This window comes from Stylophora pistillata, chromosome 8, assembly GCF_964205215.1.
Source record: "Stylophora pistillata chromosome 8, jaStyPist1.2, whole genome shotgun sequence".
NCBI lineage: Eukaryota > Metazoa > Cnidaria > Anthozoa > Scleractinia > Pocilloporidae > Stylophora > Stylophora pistillata.
The window spans coordinates 752,501-777,429 of record NC_142526.1 but is presented as its reverse complement, the minus strand read 5'-3'; the positions used below and the strand labels follow the sequence as shown (position 1 = coordinate 777,429).

Genomic DNA, 24,929 nt, shown 5'->3' with positions numbered 1-24,929 from the left:
CATTGCCGCCATCTTGAGAATAAAAGATCCTTACCATGGTGACTGGCTATTACCATTGATACCTACAGATGTAAAAAAACTACTACTACTACTACTACTTTTTCCAGTTAGTCGCCGGCAAAAAGCCACATAGGATGTTTTTAACTTTGAGCCCTGTATAGCCCTGTATAGTAAACACAAGCTGAAGTAAGTTTTAGTTTGTGGCAAATAACATTCTTTTGGAGCATTACATTGTTTGAGTTAGTAGAGCATACTTCTTTGTCCCCAGGGGAAGGGCATTGGTAGCTTTATATTGAACAATGTTATTGTTGGTTAGGGGGCTTAGGAAATTCCTTTGCAAATGCCCAGGGGTTCCCCGGGGTCACCCTTTCCCCCCCTGGGACGGCCGCTGATAAGTGCATAATGACCATAATGACTGAAACAAAAACTTTTGTTATCAGTTGCATATAATTATAGCTCGTTGACCTCTTTGCCTCTGGAAAATGTTGTCAAATAATACCATCTGGCCCGATTACAGTCGACTAATACATATTGGAAAACTTTATATCATTTATTCTCATCACATTTGCAAAGATAACTTTTTGACAGGTATTGAAAGAAAAGTTAAGGCTATTTCAATATAGAAGACATTGCATGATAATTTTTGCACTTATTAATAACTTCATCTACACTTTAACTAGGTTTTTCGTTTCCTTCTTGCTGAGATTCATTATTTTTCTTCTTTCTTCTCTTTCGGGTCTTCTTTTTCTTCCTTTCTGGTTCTGTGAGGATAGTAAGAAGAAATTGTTGTCGTCAGTTGTTTATAGGTTTTTGGTCATGCGGGATTGGCCTGAATTTCCCATTTTGGAATGCTTTGAGCAAATTAGAAAACTGGAGAAATTCTTCAGCCATGAAACTTAATGAATTTTGTTTGTTAAATCTTACCCTCACTTAAAGTTTTCCTCTCTTCAATGTCATGTCTTTGCCCTCCCATGTCCTTGTCATCTTTAAAGTTAAAGGGAAAGGCCTTGATTTTTTTTCTTCTTGCAGTTGGCAGTTAAATTTGTATTATGCATGAGTCTATAAAAACATAACTTTATAAAGGTGATTTCTTGTTACTTTATGTAAAGTTTGCTATGTTTAGAAGTACAGAAACAAATAGGTTTACAGCTTCATTTTTTCATTTTTCATTTTTTAAAATTCTGTAAAGAAAATTTTTCCACTTACCAGGAATAGTGGAATCAAGGGATTTATCAGTATCGGGCTTCATACACGAGTAAGTCCCTTTAGAACTTCTGCAATAGAACCTTCTGCTATCACATCACACTCTACACACAGTTCCCGCAAGCCAGCATCCTGGAAGCGTTTGCCAGTGTTGGACAACATGGTGCATGCTGTGTGGAATACTTCCATTTTCATAACCATATCTTTCAATTTTGCGTTTTGTTTCCATTGTCCCTCGCTTGCCTTTGCATACAGTGTTAAGTCAATGACGAAGCCGATGCTCTTTAAGTTGAGCGTGTTCTTTACCTTGAGAGACTGCACTAGAACCTTGTGAACGGTAGCCATGTCATTAGCAGGCACATCGATACTCGGGAGATACCTGTTGACAGCCAGTGAGATAGTTGAACCTCATTAAGGACAGAAATGTTAAATCCATCCTAGCCACTGGCTTTTTGGTTCCTGCACCAGAAAGGGTCTCCTCCAATCTATTTATAATACCCCACGGGAGTGTTGCTTTGATATATGGCTTGATAGTTTCAGGCAAAGGACCGATCTCATGCCCCAATCGGTGTGGCATCTGGATAAGTTGAACATTGTTCGGCATACGGTAACAGTATTTGCTTGGGTGGTTTTTGTACTCCTGCCGTAACTCCTTAAATAATGTCCTGGCCAAAAGAGGTAACAAGGCGCCGCACGCGATCAGAATATTCCGCCGAGATGTGTGTGTGTTGCCAGCAGTTTAGAGTATAGAAACGCATCTAGTTCTTCTGAAAGTTTGACTGCAGTATCACATAGCTCGGTAGGTTTCGGAGGCCATGACATCTTACTAATATTTGGGTGAAGTGCATCACAGAAGTACAGGCCAGCTTAAGATTCATATATAAATATGAAAGGAAACCCTCTGTATTAACATCTGAAGTTTCTTCTCGGATTACCCTAGACGTGGGTGTGATGGATTTTCAGAACGGTTTACTTTTAAGTGTAAGCAGATGCTGAAAGTGTGGCCTGAGAAAGGCTTTGAATGGCGACGCACCTCATTTCTGTGTTTTCAAACATACAACCATTTTTCGCGATTTTCTTTACATATCAAGAAAAACATCTCGATTTCTCCTTTGATGCTGATCATGATCACAGACTTTCTTTTTTTGAATTTGTTATTTCATGCTATTCTGACATCTTACTTTTCTACATTTACATATCCGCTCGCTTGCACCGGCTCTACAATCTCTTCTTTTCTACTTTTTATTCCAAACAAGTTAATGAAATGACTTATATCTACTTGTACGTCTTTGGCAGGAACAACAGCAATCCATCGTTTCATGAAAAACATCTTCCCGTCATTGCTTTGTGCAGTGGCTTTGGTTGGATGTTTTCCACGCATCGAGTGGCAGTTTGGGAGTTTACAATGGAAAAATTTGATTAAGACAAAAAAAAAAAAAAAAACTGTTAAAACATCGATCGATCCCTTCAGAAAAACACACTTTCTGTGTTGAGTCCATCACCTTTTCAATCAACCAATAAAAAAAATTCAATTGCCGTATTCTGGTTCTTGCTCACAAGAAAGTTGAGAAATCTCCAATTAAATCCATATATAATTAAACTATACCTGTGTGTTTTGAAAGGTAGAAACCAAAGAATTTGCTACAATAATATTTCTTCTGATTGGAAATTATTGAATCAAGGTACTACTCAAGGTAGCGTAAGCGGACACTAACTATTCCATATTTTTATAAATGATCTAGAGATCTATTTAGATACCCTGCCAGTGTTATTCTAGTATGCTGCTGTTTCACTGAAATATCATTGCTCCTGTTTACAAAGTTAAAGACATGTCTGAGACATTGGTCAAACATTTCTTAGAGTGGATAGAAAAAATGGAATGTTATTTAACCCCAGCAAATGTAAGGAGCTTACAGTCCTTGAAAGGCAATCATGAATTGTACCCTCCTGTGTTAGGGATCCCTAGTTGTACTTATGTGAGCATTCTAGGTGTCACCTTTTTTTTTGCCTCTATGTCCTTAGATGTCTACGTAAAGAGGAGTATAAGCAGGTACAAATAGACTTTCTTTTCGATTCCTTAGTACTTCCCCGATTTCACATATGCCCATATGGAGCATCAGACTCCGACCTCACCCCACTACAATGTTTTTTTCGATCGTTGGAAACGGAATTTTATTACAAGAAATCACAATTTACGATCAATTTTACAGAAGCAGCAGTATTTTTAAAAAGGTTTCTAAGGCCGCCAATCACCCCTGTCGCTTTTTATTCCGCTTGTAAAGGCCTGCAGCTACAACTTACGGACTACGTCTGGCACCAGAACAAGCATCAAAAGTAAACGTTTTAAAAATACATTCGTTGGTCGTTTAATTTTTAGACATAACCTATATGACAATTTTTAACTGTAATCAAGTGGTAAATTTAATTTTGTGGAATTATTAACCTTTTAACTCTTTTAACTCAAATTGCTTGTAACATTAGGACTGTATTTTTCTGTTTTGAATCAATAGAGACCATTATTATTATTGTTATTACTATTATTATTTATCATTATTAAGCGCGCTTATTTAAGGTTACTTCCTACCTTCAGAGGCTAATTTGTTTTGGGACTAGATTGAAGTTACACTTTTTAACTAGTGTTTGCAAAAGAAAAAAAATTAAAAATTTCAAAAAGCGTCCGACTTATTTAAAAAAAAAGTATTTTCGAATAAAAGTTAATAAATCAGGAAGGTGTCATAATCTCGTAAATGGGCGAACCCCCCGGGGGAATATTCGAATATTAGCTAGGAGGAATATTACATCGCGCCCTTGACAAATTTCATACGTGGAAGTAATCTGCTCGTAGAAAGTCTTTTCTCGTGGATATAACACAAAACTCAAAATTAGAGAAGAGTCCTTGGGTAAAGAAAAAGAGAAAAAGGTCCAAAGAAGAGAGAGATGGCAGCATTTTGTCAAAAAAAAAAGAAGAAAGAAAACAAAACAAAGCGACAAAGGTTCTTGGTTTGGCCAGGAGCCGTCGACAAGCTTGGCATCCACTGAAGATCGACAGCATTCAATTATCCTTGGGGCAAAGAGCGGAAAAATTAAAGTCAACACCACAGAAGGTTGTAAACAAGATTCTTCGTTGGAATCTGACGAAACCGATGGAGAAAAAGAAGAATGCGACAGATTTACCCTTTCTGCCGAGGGTTTTCTCTTCGCCGACTTTGTCCATTACAAAACGATCAACAGGGCGAGAAAAAAAAAAAAAGACTGCTACACGATACTTTTCCCGGGACAATCTTGATCCATTGTCATTGACGGCGGGTCTCGTCTTTCTCATTGGTTTGCGGTTTCGGGAGGCGAGATAATCTCCTGGTGTGGCGCAAGTTGTTTACAAACCTTTGGGAGCTAAAATCTCGTATTTGATTTTGAGAGGAATACATCCACTTTGAACGAATTTATAAGGTATGTAGATTTGACCAATTTTCGTGAAATTTCGCCAAAACATTCCCGGGATGATGACGAACAAAAGTGTGTCAGGAAATTTTGATCTTTTAAATATTTTTTACGTGGTGTCCATTTACGCAAAACGCTTCGCATATTTTTCGCTACTCTAACTTTAGATGCGAATATCCAGACAACCAATCAGAATATTGGAAAAGCCTGACACATTTTTGTTGATTGATACCTTGTGAATGAGACTAGGCAGCCATTTTTCTCGTGCCGCGGGATCCGATACCTGATAAATGCAATAGAAAAACACTCGGTCGTTTCACGCTTTTCCGGCTCCTGACACTTCCTAAGTGAAAAAATCGCCGAAATTATATTTCTATCGTAAATTGCATTTATTAACCTTTGTTTTGATGTCTAGTTTGTTAGGGTTTTCTTCCAACTAGCGCGCGTACGAATTTTCTCCCGAAGGACATCCGCGAAGGTAGGAGGTAACCTTAATTTTTGGGCTTTCAGGTTGGGCGCTTATTTGAGGCTGGGCGCTTATTTGAGGCTGGGCGCTTATTTGAGGCTGGGCGCTTATTTGAGGCTGGGCGCTTATTTGAGGCTGGGCGCTTATTTGAGGCTGGGCGCTTATTTGAGGCTGGGCGCTTATTTGAGGCTGGGCGCTTATTTGAGGCTGGGCGCTTATTTGAGGCTGGGCGCTTATTTGAGGCTGGGCGCTTATTTGAGGCTGGGCGCTTATGGTAACCCATTCTCCCTGAGGTCATACCGCTGACAAACGCCAAGATGCCCCTAGGCTCGAGATTGAACTTTCCCACGCCGGCAAAGGTCCTTGAATCAAGCGCAATGTCATTCAAATTTTTACTTTGCCATCAAGGTCGTAATTTTACATCTTAGATTTACTGGCTTCGTTCACGCCTTCAGCCTTATCTTTTTCTCCCTTCGATGTTTTTTTAAATTTTTAACAAGCACAGCGTGTTCCAACTTGATGTGACAGCTTAGACTTAGTTATGGCTTAGAGAGGAAACCAGCAGCTACAGCCACAATGGTACGCGTGTGTCGAGAATGGCAGTCGTTTTAGAAGTTGCTTAACGAGAATGTAGTGGAATACATCACATAAACAATCCATTTCTGTTACATGATGACACATCTATGCTTTTGAAATGATACCGGTTGCTACGTTGTTTACAAGGCAAGAGTCGAGAGTCGGGTAAGTACGTGACTAAATTCAGCTGAATTTTATAAGTTCACAGTTCAACTTATGTTACAAGTAAGCTAGTGCCACGTATTCTTATTACAGTATCATACATGCCAAGCAAAGGTTTTGATTACCCTCCAGTCCAATAGCCAAAGGGTTTTTGGGCGGAATTACGCGAAACAATTCCATGTTTAAATAAATTTGGCCCCAGCGTTTCATTATTCAATAACTATTTACAATCAGGCTTGTTTACTGGAGGTTTGAGATGGATCCAAAAACGAACGCAGCTCCTCTAAGGATTTGGGAAATTTTTCTTTATAAAGTTCCCTGTGAAATCTGTGTCACTACGTTCCGAAAGTAAAGATGACCCATGATCTGACCTTGAACTGAGTTCACTTGCAAACGAGGATACGTTCTTAATTTACGTTGATTTGGAGTCTGGCCCAGTTACAACGCCGAATTTTTCTAGGACACGAAGAAGCTAATCAACTACTTTAACCAAGTACGTCAAAATATCGATTTTTAACCCTGTCATGTTGGTTCGTTCCGAAGATTACCTTTTTCTTGGATTAAAAATTAAAGCTAATTTTAATAAGTAACTGGCGTGACCAAGCAACTATCATTATGCATTGTTTGCGGTATTATTTGTCTCCACATTTCTTATTCAATAAACAATTTAAAAAGAAAGCTCCTAACTGGTTCAAGGCCTTTTCTTGTTATTTCCATAATATTAGGTCAATCTTAGTCAGTAGGGCTCAATGTTTTGACCCTGTGAAAAGGTTATTCACTTGAAAAACGAGTGTAAGGGTGGCCCCTTATTTTTTTCAAGGTGAGAATTAAGTACAGTGATCTACGTATGCTGTTCCTCGGTGAAACCAAAAGTTGACCTTTTCATTTGCCAAATATTGTTTATAAATTATTGTAATTCATTGTGAGGTCCAAACAATGGATGCAAGTTCAGAATCTCAACCACTGAACTTTATCATTTGGTTAGAGCCATTTGAAAGACAAATTACCAGATGAAGTAAAAGGAAAGAAAAATAGAAATGTAATGCCACATTAGCCATGATGCGTGGAGGTTATGATTTTGATGGATCTTCATTCATTTATCTCATGCATTATGAAGAATTGAAACAACTCAGAAGGCAGATATGTTTCTGTACTTTCCATTTCGTATTTATTCGCTCAGGAGAAAAGGCACAGAAATTTTAGCAATCTGTAGTAATTTAACCATATTGCATAACCAAGTTATAAAGGGGAAGAGCTTGAATATCCAGCCCAGGAGAGGTAGGAGATGACTTGGCTTAGTAAAAAATGTATTATCAAAAACCAGGTAATTGCCAAGTCAATTAGGTAGTGGAATTATCACAACCTTGGAAATATGTTAAGAGTTCATTTATAAATTTTAAAATAGGAAGAACATTGTTTATCCTGAGATCACTCTCTCCGCTGATGGGAAACATTGAAATCAAGGTTAAAATTCAGAAAAGGAGTATTTATGCACCCATTATCAACAGCTATTTTTTTATGAAAGGCAAGTAAAGCAAACAGAATCAACTTCTTAAAATAGTTTCCACTTGATTAAAGTTCAGGGTGATATTTAAAAAATTATACAGCACTCAATGGTTCCTTTTCACTCTCATTTAGATTTTTTCCTCATTTAGTGGTACCAGTGACTTGGCTAACATATTTGTTCTTTTACAGAAATTTGGACAATTCCCCTGGAGCTTTATTCCAAAGGTTAGTATGATTGTCCCTTATTTTTTATCTATAGTTCAACTTGCTTATAATACTAAGACTCATAGTGTTTAATGGAATTAAATTTGCTGCAAATCTAAAGCTATCACTTGTAGAGGATCCATATACCTTGACTGGCCCCAAATTAAATGCTTTCTTTTTAGCTTGTTTAGGATACTGCTCTTAGACTTGCTGAGGATACTGGTCTTTGACTCACTGAGGATACTGGTCTTTGACTCGCTGAGGATACTGGTCTTTGACTCGCTGAGGATACTGGTCTTTGACTCGCTGAGGATACTGGTCTTTGACTCGCTGAGGATACTGGTCTTTGACTCGCTGAGGATACTGGTCTTTGACTCGCTGAGGATACTGGACTTTGACTCGCTGAGGATACTGGGCTTTGACTCGCTGAGGATACTGGGCTTTGACTCGCTGAGGATACTGGTCTTTGTCTGGCTGAGGATACTGGGCTTTGACTCGCTGAGGATACTGGTCTTTGACTCGCTGAGGATACTGGTCTTTGACTCGCTGAGGATACTGGTCTTTGACTCGCTGAGGATACTGGTCTTTGACTCGCTGAGGATACTGGTCTTTGACTCGCTGAGGATACTGGGCTTTGACTTGCTGAGGATACTGGACTTTGTAAGTCTGGCTCATTGAGAAGAAGTCTGGTTGACTCGCTGAGAATAATTCTGGTTGGCTCGCTGAGAACAAGTCTGGTTGGCTCGCTGAGAATAATTCTGGTTGGCTCGCTGAGAATAAGTCTGGTTGGCTTGCTGAGAATAAGTCTGGTTGGCTCGCTGAGAATAAGTCTGGTTGGCTCGCTGAGAATAAGTCTGGTTGGCTCGCTGAGAATAAGTCTGGTTGGCTCGCTGAGAATAAGTCTGGTTGGCTCGCTGAGAATAGGTCTGGTTGGCTCGCTGAGAATAAGTCTGGTTGGCTCGCTGAGAATAAGTCTGGTTGGCTCGCTGAGAATAAGTCTGGTTGGCTCGCTGAGAATGAGTCTGGTTGGCTCGCTGAGAATATTTCTGGTTGGCTCGCTGAGAATAAGTCTGGTTGGCTCGCTGAGAATAGGTCTGGTTGGCTCGCTGAGAATAAGTCTGGTTGGCTCGCTGAGAATAAGTCTGGTTGGCTCGCTGAGAATAAGTCTGGTTGGCTCGCTGAGAATGAGTCTGGTTGGCTCGCTGAGAATAATTCTGGTTGGCTCGCTGAGAATAAGTCTGGTTGGCTCGCTGAGAATAAGTCTAGTTGGCTCGCTGAGAACGAGTCTGGTTGACTCACTGAGATGTTTGGTATTGCTATAATAAAAAATTATTTCAGCCAAATTTTCTGAAATAGGGTTAGTTGTAGTGGGAGTATGTCTTTCTGTCATTAGAAAGACATACTCCCACTTGTTTTTTGCTCTTTTTTTCCCCAGTACAACTTTCTGATGTCAAGTAATGGATCTTTACATTGTAACAATGAACCTGTGAATGAATAGAGGTGGTAGGTGTGAATGATTTAAATCCTATTGTGGAATTTTAAGGTAACATGCCCCACCTTTCCTCCCCCCCCCCCCCCAAAAAAAAAAAGGAAATAACCAGAATACTAAACGCCAAGTTGTCAGCCCTTTCTCTTACAAGTTAGTTGATTTAGTTCATAACTTCCTCTCCTTTTTCTTTAATTCCCTTCCTTGCCATGGTTATAATCACTGCCATTTCTGGGTTTACCTTATTTATCATTTTTGGCCTAGAGTTCCTTCTTGTCTCTTGGAAGTCAAATCATCCATCTAGAAGGCCTTTTTTAGTTGAAGATTGTTTCATCTTTCTATTACCCATGCCTGTCATCTTAAATTGACTTTCACTCAAAATTCACACCTAACTCTTTGTATTTGTTTCTCTTCCACAGTTGATGACTGGGATGGGAATTCACAGAAATGCAAACCAATGATATTTATCATGTGTTAAATAAATAAATCTTGAATATTAATAAAAAATCATCGAAATGTACTGGCTGACTTATGCAAAATAGTTATTGTAGCATGGAAAAAAAAAAGGGAGATAATAAGAACCATCTGAATTAAATTAAGTAAGTTTAGATCCTAAAAGTGATTACAGTGAAGGAACAATGTCTGATTCAGTTAATAGCAAATCAGTTCTTAAAAATCTTGTAAGAAATAATAATGAATGCACAGGGTTTTCAATGAGGTTTTCAGTTCTTTTTTTATGACATGTATTTTTAACCCACTAAAAGGTCAAAATATGTGTATTGCCTCTTGGTATCTAATGAAAGTCAAATCCCTCTAATTGAATATACTAAAACTGTAAATAGTACAACTTCTCTTGTTGTGGCCATCAGCGATATTCAATATTCAGACATTTTTCTATTAAAAACAACATGAACTATTGAAAAGTAATATTGCTTTAATCAACTGATTTGTGAAAACTCCCCTTGGGTGAACATTTTGCAACAAACTTTGATTCGATATCAATAATAGATAAAAAATTCCCTTCTCCTTGCAGTTAAAGGCAAGTGCATTACCTACTCATAGTTCATAAAAGCCTTGAAAGTCTTTGAAGATGCTTGAATTCAAAAATTACAAATTCAAGGTCTTGAAAGTACTTGAATTTGAGGACTAGAACTTGATTTTTGCAATGCTTTTTCTCAACAATTTTCAAGTAAAAAATTGCAGTACTTTAATAGAAAAGCTGAGAAATAATGTTAAATAATTTTTAAACTTTCTTATGCAAACCTTTCCAAAAGAGGTCCTTCAATTTATCTAAAACTTGGCAAAGTCATTGAAAAGCCCTTCAATTTCAACCTTTAGCACCTGTAGGAACCTACTCCTATTATTTTGATTATTGTCTAGTACCATAACAACATTCATTACACTCCAGCAGGCAAAAATAAAAACAAGTAGACTTATTCATGATTGGAAATGAAAAAATTTCGTAACGACAGTAACAATGGCAACAGGGCAGTCTGCTAAAGATAACTCCAGATGTGTGATATAGAAAGCCCAAGTTGAAGCAGCTATGCGTCTACTTAAAGGGAAAAAAAAGTCTAAAACAGCAAAATATGATGAAATATTCCTTGCATAATGAATACGAAGTTTCAGCATTTAATTTTTATTTATCAAAATGTACATCTTTCATGGTTTTAATTTCTGGTTTCCCTCTTGTTGTGGAAAGATGAAGTAACTTTAGTAATGGGATAGGATCCGATTCAATTAATTAATTAATTAGTTAATTAATTAGTGCTACTTTATGTGCTGAAATTCATGCTAGAAGCTCTATAAAAATATCGGTTAAGGCCTTCCCTGCACTTTATAATCCCAAGAAAAAGAAAATAGAGATTACCTTAACATATTGCAGCAAAATCCCAGCTTATCTTGAACCTAAAACTTTACCCTGGAAAAAAAAATATATACATCCGCGCATGCGCCAAGAGCAAAGTTTGGCACACGAGTATTCTTTCGCAAAACGACTCTCGTTTCGTCAAACGAGTCTCGTTTTTAAAAATGAGTGTCGTTTCTACAAACGAGTCTCGTTTCTAAAAACGAGTCTCGTTTCTAAAAACGAGTCTCGTTTCTAAAAACGAGTCTCGTTCCTAAACGAGTCTCGTTTCTATTCACAAACAAACGAGTCTCGCTTTAAATCGTTTATCGAGTGACTTATAAATCGTGACGATTTAAAATCGACTGGTTGCCCAGAAACTGTGAGTGATCCGATCTTTCGGATCATTTTAGTTTTCTGGGCAACCGAGATCGATTTCACTTTCTCGAGCTCGCACAACAACCTGTACACGATTTTCACAAATTGACCTCCATTTCACTCGTACTCGCCAAATACCGAGCTCGATGACAGCCACTTTACAACCGAGCTCATTCTTCGTTATGGACCTCGATCAAGACTGAGCACGGTTACTTCGAATGCTTCGAGCTCACTTTTATTCGAGCTCGTATTAAAACTATCTCGATTTAAATTGAGTTCGATTGAATTCGTACTCGATTCTACTCGACCTCGAAAGTCATTAGGCCAATATTGAGCTCGACTGAAACTGAGTTCGATTGAAATCGTACTCGATTCTACTCGACCTCGGAAGACATTCGGAATATTGAGCTCGATTGAAATTGAGTTCGATTCAATTCGTAATCGATTTTACTCGACCACGGAATTCAATCGGCCAATACTGAGCTCCATTGAAATTGAGTTCGATTGAAATCGTACTCGATTTTACTCGACCTCGGAAGTCATTCGGAATATTGAGCTCGATTGAAATTGAGTTCGATTGAATTCGTACTCGATTCTACTCGACCACGGAAGTCAATCAGCCAATATTGAGCTCGATATCCTCGATATTCTCAATATTCTCCTCTCTTTTTTTCTTTTACAACTAAATGAATGAATTAAATGAATTATTACAAAAAAACACCTTTCAAACTATTTCCCCTTGTTTCACTGCTCGGTATTTGTCTTTTTTCCCTTCTCCAATCATGATATTGTTGTTGCCATTTCGCATTAACAATTTGTTCAGAAAAATTAGCATGTAACCCTCGAATTTTTCGCATATCGTCAGCGGCGATTTTCATTCTATCCCTCAGCGGCGAATTTCCCAGCCATATTGTTGCATACCTATTTTATACCTTTCTTGTCCCACATTTTTATCCCACACACTCTAAAATGTTAGATTTTAATCAACCCTGCCCAACCTTCCCTCTCATGATCATATGCATTTTTTTGGATCATGGCAATATTTAATGTACAAAGGAAAGACATGTTTACGTTGACTTTACTTTAATTCAATCAAGTCGTAATTTAAACAATATAAGCAATTTTTCGTGTTTTAAGCGAAAGGGAAAGGCTCTTTCATACATGGTATACGAAACACGGACACCCAATAGAAATTTTCATAACACCTTATCTTTATTTAATTAACTGGAATTGTAAGTTTTAAATAAATGAAGTTAGTCGTATACGTGGCCTAATTGACTGAATGCCCTTGGACACACATTTTCTCATGAGTTACTTGGCAAAAGCCTAGTAGAAAAATACATACGCATCTTAAATGTAAACACTATAATAAGCCTACCGTCTTGAAATTGGCCTTCTCTCAAAGTTGTCTTTGGTATATTTGTAATGATTGGTCATAAGAATAACATTTTGCCTAATTTTCTTTTTTGTCAACGAGTTCAAATATTCATAATGTTTGAATGGAATTTTTACGCTTTTGAAACTGATTGACCTTATACACTTGCAACTTTTATATAAAAAAAGTAAATGTGACAGCTTGCAATTTTCTTTCAATCGAAGATTTTACACACTTAAGAGCTGCTTTGTGTTAGGGCTTAAATAAAGAGAAACTGGATGTTATAACGGTCTGACTATTCAAAGAAATTGTTTTAAGTTTTCATTTTAAAAAAATTTCAGAACTGGAGTTTCAGTCGGAAGCTGCAGATGCAAAATGGCAAAAAAATTCCTCGCTATTACGTTATAACTGCCACCCCTCCACTGCCGCCACATCCTCTCATCCAGGTAGAATTGCAGATCTTCTCTTCTCAATCCTTTTCTTCTATTGCGGCCCAGCTTCAGTTGGCTTCATGCTGACTCCACTTCTTGCGTGTGCACGCCAGTGCGGGGATCCACGAAGTTGTGGGCATGGACAACGACTTCATGTATATTAATGTTGGGCAGCCCAATCACTCTATTGTACGCTGCCCAATCGTCAGTGTGCACCTCAGTTCCCGGCAGAAGACATGTCCCGGCAGAAGACATCGATACATCCCGGATGTATCGATGGATGAATAAGAAAGAGAAACTCTATTTATACACATTTAATGTTATGAAATTGATGTACGCATAACGCCGCAAAAGGGAACATGTGTTCCTATCTTATGGTAACTAAATTCTCCTGTTTAAAACTTTCCCTTTAGTAACATGTTGCTTTTTTGCAGCTACACGGGTTACAAAGGGAATCATGTGTTCCTTATAATTGTAACCACATCTATAAGACTGGTTACTCAATATAAGTTGTAGACGAAAATAGAGTATGCTTAGTTTTTAAAGTCCTCTATAACAATATGCCTCGGTTTATTCAATCTTTATTTCAAGTAAGAGAAAATAGGAAAATCTTAGGGGCAAAAACAAACTTTTTTTACTGGCTGTAGCTAAGACCACAACATACAGCCTTTAAAAATCGACTTCTTACATTGCTGGTAAGGCTTGGAATGCATTACCTGATAAGCTTAGAGTAATAGCCGAATTTGGCCCTTTTAGGAATGAGATAAGAATACTAAGTAATTTGTAATTTTATATCATTATTTCTATTTAGGCTTATATTATTTTTAAACTCTGTACTTGTATTCATATATTTTTCCTCGCCTAACCAGCCTCATTTTCATCCGAGTTGAAATAAAGTCATTCATTCATTCATTCATTCGTTCATTCACCGATCTTATTTAAATTTTGCATCCTTCAGCTCCTGTTTGTTACTAGTCCCTGTAATCACTTCAAGGGGAGGGTTGTTTAAGTAATTTTCCTGACCTTTGCTTTATTATCCATGCTTCTATCATATCTCGCTGAAGGGAATTTGCTTTAGGCAGCGCAGAATGCTTTAAAATTGTAGAATAATAACACTTTGAGCAGTAAACTTCCTTTAAAGCAAAAAGCTTCCAATTTGTTTTAGGCAGTATATTTATTCTATTTCATGAAATGTTTAATCTTTCCCAAACTGATACGGGAAAACAATTTCTCTTCTATCAATATTTTTTTTAAAGTACTCACTCAATCAGAACCCTGGGGCTACAGGTTAGAAACAGCAAAGTTGCTGTTCTAATTACATTATTGTTAAATTTCAAATTTAGTCGGTTAATCAATCAGCGCTGGAAATTTGAAAATATATTTACTATTCTTTTGAAGTAGATTCATTCAATCTTTTATTTATGCTGCTTTTTATAGGAATCAAACTTAATGAGCACCAGGTTATAAGAAGATATAAGCAAATGAAGAAAAAAAACAAAAACGAAACAAAACAAAACGGAGTATATCCAATGCGACAGGGTGGGAACGGGACACTTAGGCACATGCTATAAGCACACGCCCAGGCAAGAATAAAACTTGAAAATCAAAAATAGCGCAGAAGAAAAAAAACATTCTTAGAAATGCTAAAATCCACACACTAGCGACATATTAAATCGAAAGACCACAAAATAAATCTATCTATCGCTGAAAATATTGCAATATTCCAAGTACACACCATTCCATAGTAACAAATGCTACTACTTGGAAATTTTGTTTCATACTGTTTGATTAAAAACATACTTGAAGGCATTTTAGTGCAAAAGCTTTCTAGGTTAACTATGATAGATAGAGAGTTCCAGAGTCTTACGATTGCATTAAAAAACCCCGATCCATTTCCTGCTGATCAATACAGTTCCTCCTTTTGTCGATTTTGTGAATCAATCCCATGTTTCAACTCTAACTGAATGGCGAAGCTCTTTGGAGATGGAGAGAAGTTGCGCTTCTACAACTAAGTATTCTGCCTCTTGGCTACCGATTAACAGAATCTGTTGGCGAGCGTGTAGGCGAGAATATGCCAAACTACTTGAACAGATTCAAATTGCGTCCCCTCCCTTGAAGCTTGATAGTTTTTTTACTCCAAACTTGATCAACATACCTTTGTGGAGCCAAAAATGGAAGGGAAATATGCTACAGAATACTCAACTGCAGAGAAATGGGCGCCTGAGTCCTAAAAGTGACGATAACATGAACGATTCGTGCGTGAAGACCCAAACACCGTGAATATGAAGTGATTTTATGCTTACTGCAAATTGCGGGTAAGTGTGAAACTCTGTTGATTTCATCTTGTAGCTGCCGGTATCTTAGTAATTCTTCACACATTCGCAATTAAAGACAATTTTTCTCTATCAAAACGCTCGCAAACACAACAATTGTGCCAGCACGTGTTGCCCACGATCAAAAAATCTTTCCAAAGTTAAGAAAGCCAGATCGCAGGTTACGTCAAGGGCGCCAAAAACTCGCGACCATACCATGAGGTTGCTCTAAGGAGCCTTTGATTGATATGGGAGCCAATCTGCCATGATAACGTCATTTGATTCACAGTCACATATTTTTTATGTAAATCTTCAGCACTGAAAATGACATAGCAATTTAATCTTTAATTCACTGATTGCCAGATCGAAATTTTTAATCTTATTGACGCCAAATTAAACTGTTTAAGGTTACCGTGCACCTTCGGGGGTGTCTCAAGTGCAAGCAATGTAGAGCGTCCGGTTTAAACTGTAAATATCTAAACCCCTATCTCAAATTATAGCTTATGGAACTGGGTATCAGACTATACCAAAATGTTTTAAAAATAATGAATTTTCCAATTTTTCACGACTTCTAAATACGAGCGCCCCAATCACCTTTTGAACGTTACATGTCAAAGCGAATTTTGTTTTACGCTTATTTAATGTGTTCCTCCGTTTCCGGGGCCAAAGCACTAAAAAAGCGTGTCTGCGCTTTGCTGTAATCAGTTTCAGTGAAAAGTTAAAGAAAATTTTCGAAATAAGATTAAAGAAAGCGTAGATTGATCATACAAAAATCGCTCTGGAAAAAAGTATTTAGAAATAAAAAATTCTGAGGTACTTGTTTGTTGTTTAGATGTAAAACTAGCTACTGTCAAAATTTGAGAGCAATCGAACAAATTCCCTTTGACTTGTAACCTTAAAAGAGTGAGATAGCTGGAAATCTGGTGGGATTGCAAAGATTACACTGAAGAAAAGGTTAATCCTGCTATTTGTTCAAGTACTAACACTTTTATTACCCAAAAACTTACAAGCTAGATCCAAAACTGAAACAAGTTAATACTAACTTTTCGGACAAAATCATAGCAACTGTTCTGCGATGACTTGGCAACCATAAGCATATTGCTAAACAAATGTGGCAAATTATACATAGAAGTCATTACTATTTTGAAGTTGTTGTATTGTAACGTTTTATATTATTTTCTGGTAGTGTTTCCATTACTTTCACAGATAAATTTTCAACGTGCTTTAGAAAAAAAAATACACAAAGGTGTAACAAAGCAAGTTTAGTGGATAGTTTCATTGTAACTGTAGCTTGTAATTATGAACTTTACTTTTAATTTATCATCATTTAACCAAGCGTTTTTAAACGCTTCTCCATCAGCCTTCAACATTTCCCCTTCCTTTAAATCTGTGGTGGGGAGAGTTACAGCTTTTTCCGCATTGCCGTTTAACGGAACCACCCTGTGAGAAAGAAGCAATGAATTAATGTTAGTTTCTTCAATTTTATTTCTTTTTTAGCATTATTTTGTGTGCCTAAAATAAAATGCTTATTAGATAAGTGATTACGTTAATTAAGCCGGAAAATCTACCTGTTCCTCTTTTAAAAGCAATTTAGTTCACATTTTATACGAGGACCTCAGGCTCTGAATAGCTTAGTTTTCTACCTGATCTTTGCAGTCACACGGTATAGTGCTGACTGCAGTTGGAGATAGAGAGCGGAGTTTTCCCAGATTCCTCGCCATCTGTGCCTTTCAGGAGAGATAAAGAAGGGACTGGCAATGGTCGAGTTGACGTACTGGTTGAAGTTGTCTACCTCCCATCTAAATGATGTGGTGCTCCCCTCCTTTAGCGTTATGGTCGGTGACGTATCGTAACTCTGTTCGAAGAAAATAGATAAAACAGTTCGCTAATGCAGAAAAAACTGCTATTTATCGCTTGATAAGTTATGCCGTTGGACAATAAAGGTATTGACATTGCTTTCGGAACAATTCCAAAGACGGTATATTGAGTGGCTTATACTAAAATTACTAAACTCAAATGCATAACTGATAAACTAAGTAAACATACATAAACGTTGAGCGACAGTCAATGAAAACTAACCTTGTGGTACAAAATTCTACGCAGCCGTTCTACCTCGCCAGCCTGAAGTACCATGTGGCTCGATGCCGCTGTCACAACATGGTCTTCAAAGTCCTTTCGCCGGAAGACTGCGTGGCAGCCGCTGACGGTGCACTGCACTGCCTTCTCTCTGCATTGGCCGAGATGAAGAGTAATATGGCATCTGCAAGTGAAATAAATAATGGTAATTGAACTGAGTGGAGTGCAATTTGGGCTGAAATCATACGCGTGGTTTCAAAATCGGACGAGTGCGCAGCGCAAGTTCGATTTGAAATCACAAGTATGATTTCTGACCAAAATTGCACAACACGAGGATTAATTACCACTTTATTACATCCATTTTGAAATCGCCCAAAAACAAGACTTGGTCAATTCAAATATTTAACTGATGCAGTACTGCGCCGGTTTTTAAATAAAAAGTGGAACCGGAAACGCTTTTACATCTTATTTTGTTTGCAAAACAGAAATACTGACGTCATGTGTCAAAAACTCAGTCAAGCGTAGAATGATGCGATTTAGAGCAAAAAATGGCACGATTCGTGAATAAATCGCACCCAAGTAGAGCCAGTGAGATTACAGGGAACACCAGTGATTTGAAAATGGATGCAATAAACTGAAACAAAATAAAAATCTACAATTGTTTTTTTCCAAGGTCTCTGCAGACTAGATGTTGTTTTGACGAGTGACATGGCAATAACATGATTGTGCGGCTCACATGTGCTAAAGGCAGATTTTACTTTAGACAGTAATTCCTTCCAGCTGCCAAGTTTAAATAACGAAGAATATCCTGCTATTTTCCGATATTTTTTTCCGATGATACGATTCCATCAAAAAACGGAAAAAGAACTGCAGGGCTTACCTTGGCATCATCTCTCCGCATGCAAGGGGACAATAAATTTTCTTGTAAGGACGTAGCTCGGCCAGATGTTGGGTCAAGCCGTCTCTGTACGTGGACATCCCACAGTCTGTACAGGTAACTAGTTGTTTGTCGCAGGTCAATATGTGCGAAGTCATCTCTTCTCTTGTTAGCGTATGCTGGCAACCTTCGTTCACACAGTCGACCTTCTGCTTCGGGCATTGTTTGGAGTGGTCCTCCGTTTTTTCGTACGTGCCCGTCCACGTACAGTCATGATTGGTACAAGCGACCGCCAGATTACTCGTCAGGTTGTTCAGCGCGATATTTACGTTTAGTGCTGCATCACTCGCGATGTGAGCTCTGCACACTGGGCACGATGGTTGTTGCGTGGATGCCATCAAATTGGCCAAGCATTCCTGGCAACTGGAGTGCCCGCACGAAAGTGTTACTGGTCGGAGCATTGTAAAGTAACTGCAGATTTTCAAAAGGTATAAAGAAACTGTTGAGCATAGTCAATCAATGTGTTTAAAATAAATACAACACTTTTGGAATTAGTGTAAAATAAAGCACTATCACGAACCAGATGCAGCAGTCGAGACTTTTATCCGTCTTTACAGTAAACTTGAATTGTGGCATGGTAAGCTCAGTGCCAAAAACTCAAACTTCTTTCAAGGAGGAAAAGAAACTGTTTTCACGTGCACAGACCAAAACGAAGATGACTCGTACTTATAACACACCGCGCCGGAAAACTGCTAGATCTGACAAGTGGAGTTCTTAAAGATTCCTTTTCACTGATTACCTCAGAGGTGAGGTGAGATTTTTGTGGTCAACTCAAAAAGACAATCACAAATACTGGAATTTTCGTTGCTCTAATTGCAGTGAATATGTCAATGACAAAAAAAAGATACTATTCAAAACTAGATTCTTTGTCTTTTTCACATCACCCGTCATCAGAATCATTCGTTAATGCCAAAAGTTTGTGGTAAAAGATTGCGAATAAAAGATTAATCGATTTAAATTTAGCCGTCACCGAAAACTCCCCAAGGAACTGTTATGAACAGCAACACGAGTCTTCGGATTACATATTACACGCGCGGTGAAGCTTTTCTTCGCGTTATAATTTTTTCTTTTTTTCGGCCAGAAAAATAGCTGATCAAGATTTACCAAGATTGCTTCTGATGTTCATGTCTAGATTTGGAACTTCTTGCTAAAACGAGTGCAAAAACACCGCCCTTAATTTGTAATTCTGTGAATGATGTCATTCGATGATTTTGTAATACGATGATTGGCTCATTCATTTAAACGTTTTGTTCGTATCACATTCGCGTCTCTTCAATTTCACCACGCCGCGCTTCGAACATGTCAGCCTTGGAATCACAAACAGACGTGCAGTACAGTAAGCGAGCCCTCATGAGGACTTTTATTTATTTAGATCGACCTTTGTCGAAAGCACCGTCTGGGAAAAAGATGGAAGCCTTGAAGGCAAGTGGGAGGTTGGTTGACATCTCGTTTACAAAAAATCACACAGATGCAGCCATGGGGAGATTGCTGCTTGCTAGCTTCCCTTCTTTGCTCGGAATTGATCTGAAAAGGTGAGCCTCAATGTAGATTTCACTTACAAACTTTCAAAATTTCTGTTCTTGTCAATGTACTATGAATACTTCAAGCTTAGCCGATCACGAGCAAGCACCTAAATTATAGATTCATTACGGTGGTCAATTATTAACTAGTAGTTTCAATGTGAACGTTGGTGCTGGCGTCAGAGGGATAATTTCAAAACACTCACATGTCAGTTCATTTGCTAAAGAAGAAAAGAATGTTCCAGGTTCACCTAAGTCACCTAAGTTTTGATAAAGTTGCTGTGAATTTGGCATATCATCACTGTCTCTAGCGTGAGGGTCAAAAGTATGAAATGAATCATTTGATTCACTTAAAGAAGTCAGAGTGACATTTCTAAAAATAGCAACTGCCTGCTTGTAAGTTGTGAAAATATTCTTCGATGCTGAACAAAAGGAAAGGCAAGGATGAATGGTGTCATTCACATTCATAAACCCTTGTCGGCGCTCTCCATATTTTATGGTTTATATATCACAATCAAGCTTTTGTCCTTGAAAATTCGCTGAAAGCCTTTCTGCAAGACCAAAACATTTTGAGGGATGTTCGACGTCATTGAGCAAATGACAACTTATTAATGTTGCGCTCAAGGACTTTTCTTTTGATTCAAAGGTTGAAAAACAATTGCTCCACGACGAATGGATGCTCTCCAAGGATGAAATCAACTCAGAATTTGTCTCGTGGCCTAAACAGTCATTTTTGTATGCAGTTGAATAGTTAGCTAACGAGCGATCCACATTTTGTTGAATATCTAGCTTCAGCGAGCGATCCACATTTTGAATCTATGATTGCAAGCTTATCTTGTGTCTCCACAGGCAAATGTAACTCAATGGTCGAATTATTTACCTCAACGGGCATTGGTCGAAATCGAAAAATTTTTCAAAATTTGGCTTTTTGTCCGTATGGTAAAGAATACGCTGCCGCCTCGCTAGGGCTCGCCAGCAATAATTTTCCGAAGAAGGGGTCAATAATTTCTGTGGTTTATATTAGTGATGACACTTTTTTACACAAGAATATTTGCGTTTAGCGAAGCCTGCCTGTTGTGTTAGAAGAGCGTGGGCAAAGTCACGTGATGAAAGGGTGAATGAGAGAGACCTGGGAATGGGTTTTTTAACCTGCAAACATAAACTGCAAACATGTTGAATGTGATGTTGTTGGCTTTAATGAGTGTCACCGGTGATGCTAGGCTGGATAACTGACATTTTTATTTGTCTTTATAACTTTAAGAACACTTCATAGGTTTAATTATGATACGCTGAGTTATTAGCACATGCTGATGCACCCTCTTCTTATTAGAAGATCAGAGTTGTTTTGTGATTCTTCAACAATATTTGGGAGAAATACCCATGCATAGATAGCGGACAGGGACATGATCCCTGTTCTTTGATTGTTTTCATAACTTTACTTTCTAATAACATTGAACAACATAACGATTCACTTATTAAACCATTTATTTGATTCTTACAGTTTGACCTTTGTCAAGTCTTACGAAAGAGGCCATAGTATGGCCACTGTCAAGAGAGGCGTGATGAGTGGGGAAGAGTTTGTGCGCCATTATTCTGCGGCGCACAAAAAAAAGATTTATTTTCACTCGCAGCTTTCAGGTACGGATACGTTTTTGTCATGATTCGTAAATGACGTGGTTTGCACCATAATATCCATTCCTAGGTACTAAGTCCTCAGGAGTTTCACTTTAAGGTTTTGAGCAGTACTTTTCACTCGTCACAAAAGAAATGAGATGGATGAGCTCATGACAGGCTGCAGGCTGGAAAAACTATATTTACAGCCAGCCAATTTCCCGCTGACGTACACTAAATGAAACCTCTGGGTCCTGTTATTGTGTTACATTGTCTGAATGGCACGAGAGAGCAATAATTGTTATCCTTAATTGCTTGTTGGTGTCGTATGGCCTTGATCCCCTCCTGAATTGATGCTGATGTTTAATCTTTAGTTTTAATTTGTTTTCCTTTGTTCGAAATTCATTATCATACATGACCAAAATAAAAGGTACAATTTAATTTGAACTACTGCCATTTCCCGAAAAGTCGTATTGTAAAAGGTAATTTATCTTTCTGAGAGGTGGTTTGAGGCATTTCAGGCATCAACTGGTTAATTAACATCTTTTTTCCTTACAATTCAGCTTCAGCTACCTCAACGTCAACACAATCCAGCACAACAGTGGATTTGACCATTATGCCGCCTCCAAATGGAAGTAAGCCAATTCAAAGTATTAGCAGATTTACAAATCAGAATGTGCTAGAGAACGGGTAGAGAAGAAAAATCCAAGTTGATAGAGCTCCATTAATGTCACATTGTCTTGATTCTTTGCCCTGAGACCAGGATTACGTTGTACATAGTTTAAAATGAAGATTTTGCAAAATGTTTGCAACCTTGATTCTCAGATTCCTTCATGTCTTGACCCTGATTACTCACGACTAGGGTTAGTAAACAATTATTGATAATTAATTATTATTGATAATTAAACTAGGTTGAAACAATTTTAATCTGAATTTGATTTTTAACTACAACAGTTATGTTTATGATACTGGAGACCAGAAAGATTTCAACAAGTTCATCTTTACAGTATTTCATAGCATCTTCAATTCTATACCTTTATTTAGTTTAAACAAAAATATTGTTTTTTGTAGCTGCTACACGCAGGCTGTTAAATGCCATGGCACAGAGGGCAGGTGTGAGCTCTGGAGATGGTAATATTTTACTTACCACTTAATCACTAGAAATAGTGGATTTGGTATTCAAGAATATTATAACTGTATTGTAAAGACAAGTTCCCTATTTCAAAAGTTCTTGTTTTGTTATTTTTCAGATTGTATTGTAACTGCTCCTTCTGGTGACGACGAGCACAACTGTGATATTGGTAGGTCATAAATCATACTTTATACCAGTAATTTACTTAAAAAAAACAACACTGCATTAAGTAAAATGTATGGGAGACTACAAATCAGAACCTCTGAAATCCAGGGTGCCCAGCATTTAAATTTTGTGCGAAAACTGAGGTTTTTTGTTGCCTGAAGGCATTAGATTAATTCTCCCGATACTCTGATATTGATTTGTCAACCACATCATTACATTCTAGAATTGGACTGCATCATAACAGATGCCACAACCGTCTCAACTGGCAACAGTCATGCTAAAGGTAATGACTCAATTCTATATAAGCCTAGATTTGTGTAAGTTATAAAAAATGAAAATATCCCACTTGCTGCTCTAAAATCTTCTATTCTCAGGGACAAACAAAGGAAGGCATGGGCAGCCAATCCATGCATGTTGGTTACAATGACTAATCATTATGATAATACTTCCTGCAAATAACATTGTGTCAACAGATCATGTTAAAGTATTAGCAATGGAGCCTGAAATGGGTAGGTGGTATATGTTTGGCATATGCATGTGTGTATAGCTAACTTCAGCCACTGTCAATTTGTAGCATGTGAGGTATCTATTCAGCTGAAACTATAATTGCACTTCATAAAGTCTTTGCATCATTTGCATGCTTGCATGTAATTTAAAGGGCTTCCTAATTTGTCAGTGCAAGATTATAATATTTTTTGTTGACATCAGCATTAGGCTTGAAAATGGCTAAATAGGTAAACTTCAAATACAAAGTGGATGTGATTCATATAATTATACAAAAATTGTTTTTCAGTTGGGAATGTTGTGGAGGACTTCTCCACCTTTGGATTTCCTGAAAGTGGGTATATTTTTATTTTTACAAAGGAAATTGTTTTCAACGTACCTAACTGACTTTCTTTAACAAGGGTAGCACATAATAGCCTTTTTACCAACAAACCTTTGGTGCTAGAATTCCTGATCAAATTTGAATTTAAAAGTGAACACATACACATGCTGTTGGTAAAAATTAAACTTAAGTTAAAATGATTTCAAGCTGTGTTGGTCCTCACTTGCCTTTGTCTCTTTACCATAATTATTCATCATCCATGACAAATTATTGCTAGAAGATATTAAAGGGAAATTGATTTCAACCTTGATTGAAAGCATTTTAACTACAATTTCAGTTTGACCTACAATGTATAAATAATGAACCTAGTATCCAGGGGTTTCATTAATGTTTTCTGCAGGAGGGCAACTGGTTTTCACAGGTGGGCAAAACTCTTTGAACTGAACTTCTTTTTAAGATAAACTTTCCTCCAGACTGTCAGATCAGGTGGGCAAAACCGTCCTCACAACCGGTCAATTTGCCCAGTGCCTGGCCCTTGATGAAACCCCTGAGTATCATACTATTTTTCTTGCACACAATTTAGTCTTACAAAAAAAATTTATGGATTCAATTAATGAACATAAAACACAAGATGATATTTTGTCACCATTTCATAAAATATTATTCATTACTCCTCAAACTATCCTGGGGGCTATTTAAGACTATCCTCTGTTTTTTAGTTATTATCATAAGGGTTACTTTTATTATCATTATGAATATTTATTATTACTATTACATTTAATATTATAATCATAGCTGTCGAAGAATTTACTTTTGACAAGGACTGTATGGTTCTTTTGTGTTTTTCAGAAGAAAATGATAAAGATTATAAGGGCCGTAGGGAAGAGGTGGCCCTTATAATAAAAAAGGTGACATCTGTCACCAAAGGAAGGGTTGTGTTGCCACCTTTCATGACCCATTCTCTGAGAGAGGTAGAGAAGTTCTTTCTTTGTTTTAATTGCATAACAGTATTTTCTTCAATTATTACACATTGAAATCTCTTTAATCTGCAGACCACTTGCAGTGGAGAGCAAAGCTAATTGAGCAGATGTAAATAGTGAATGTAATAATGAACATGGTTGCAATTTGCCTGATTGTATTACCAGTTTAAAAAGAACTTTTCACCTGTTTTCCTGAAAACAAGGAAGAAACCTAATTTATATATGTCACAGATTTGTAATCAATTTCAGTATTTGCACATCAGACTTCCACAATAATGGATACTCGAATGCATTCACTA

General features: G+C 37.5%; 1 protein-coding gene and 3 long non-coding RNA genes across 8 annotated transcripts in view; 2 read left to right on the top strand and 2 right to left on the bottom strand.

Moving 5' to 3' along the window:
* Positions 1–536: 536 nt before the first annotated feature.
* On the bottom strand, positions 537–1,932 carry LOC148724369 (uncharacterized). The gene is made up of 2 exons (XR_015991206.1): positions 1,207–1,932; positions 537–984 (listed from the first exon to the last, which is right to left on the bottom strand). It is a non-coding gene; the product is annotated as an uncharacterized LOC148724369 (long non-coding RNA).
* A 1,276-nt stretch (positions 1,933–3,208) lies between these two features.
* LOC148724368 (uncharacterized) lies at positions 3,209–9,561 on the top strand. 3 transcript variants are annotated; one of them, XR_015990357.1, is made up of 5 exons: positions 3,209–3,253; positions 5,613–5,848; positions 7,541–7,576; positions 8,991–9,058; positions 9,461–9,561. It is a non-coding gene; the product is annotated as an uncharacterized LOC148724368 (long non-coding RNA). The 3 variants fall into 3 exon arrangements; XR_015990356.1 differs by lacking the exon at positions 3,209–3,253 and adding an exon at positions 4,974–5,119; XR_015990355.1 differs by lacking the exon at positions 3,209–3,253 and having other exon boundaries at positions 5,273–5,848.
* A 6,789-nt stretch (positions 9,562–16,350) lies between these two features.
* Positions 16,351–18,339, bottom strand: LOC148724367 (uncharacterized). Its single transcript, XR_015990783.1, has 2 exons — positions 17,027–18,339; positions 16,351–16,823 (listed from the first exon to the last, which is right to left on the bottom strand). It is a non-coding gene; the product is annotated as an uncharacterized LOC148724367 (long non-coding RNA).
* A 1,190-nt stretch (positions 18,340–19,529) lies between these two features.
* LOC111325920 (uncharacterized) overlaps positions 19,530–24,929 on the top strand; it is a 9,834-nt gene continuing 4,434 nt past the window's right edge. Inside the window, exons 1-9 of one of the 3 annotated variants that reach the window (XM_088730714.1) lie at positions 19,530–19,928; positions 21,418–21,554; positions 22,091–22,162; positions 22,599–22,640; positions 22,778–22,828; positions 23,048–23,107; positions 23,298–23,333; positions 23,618–23,662; positions 24,500–24,621. In XM_088730714.1, the coding sequence (XP_088586840.1) occupies positions 19,696–19,928; positions 21,418–21,554; positions 22,091–22,162; positions 22,599–22,640; positions 22,778–22,828; positions 23,048–23,107; positions 23,298–23,333; positions 23,618–23,662; positions 24,500–24,621 (798 nt within the window). In that variant the 5' untranslated portion in view covers positions 19,530–19,695. Of the gene's footprint in view, positions 19,929–21,417; positions 21,555–22,090; positions 22,163–22,598; positions 22,659–22,777; positions 22,829–23,047; positions 23,108–23,297; positions 23,334–23,617; positions 23,663–24,499; positions 24,622–24,929 lie in introns of all 3 variants that reach the window. The other 2 variants (XM_088730713.1, XM_088730712.1) reach the window with 2 other exon arrangements.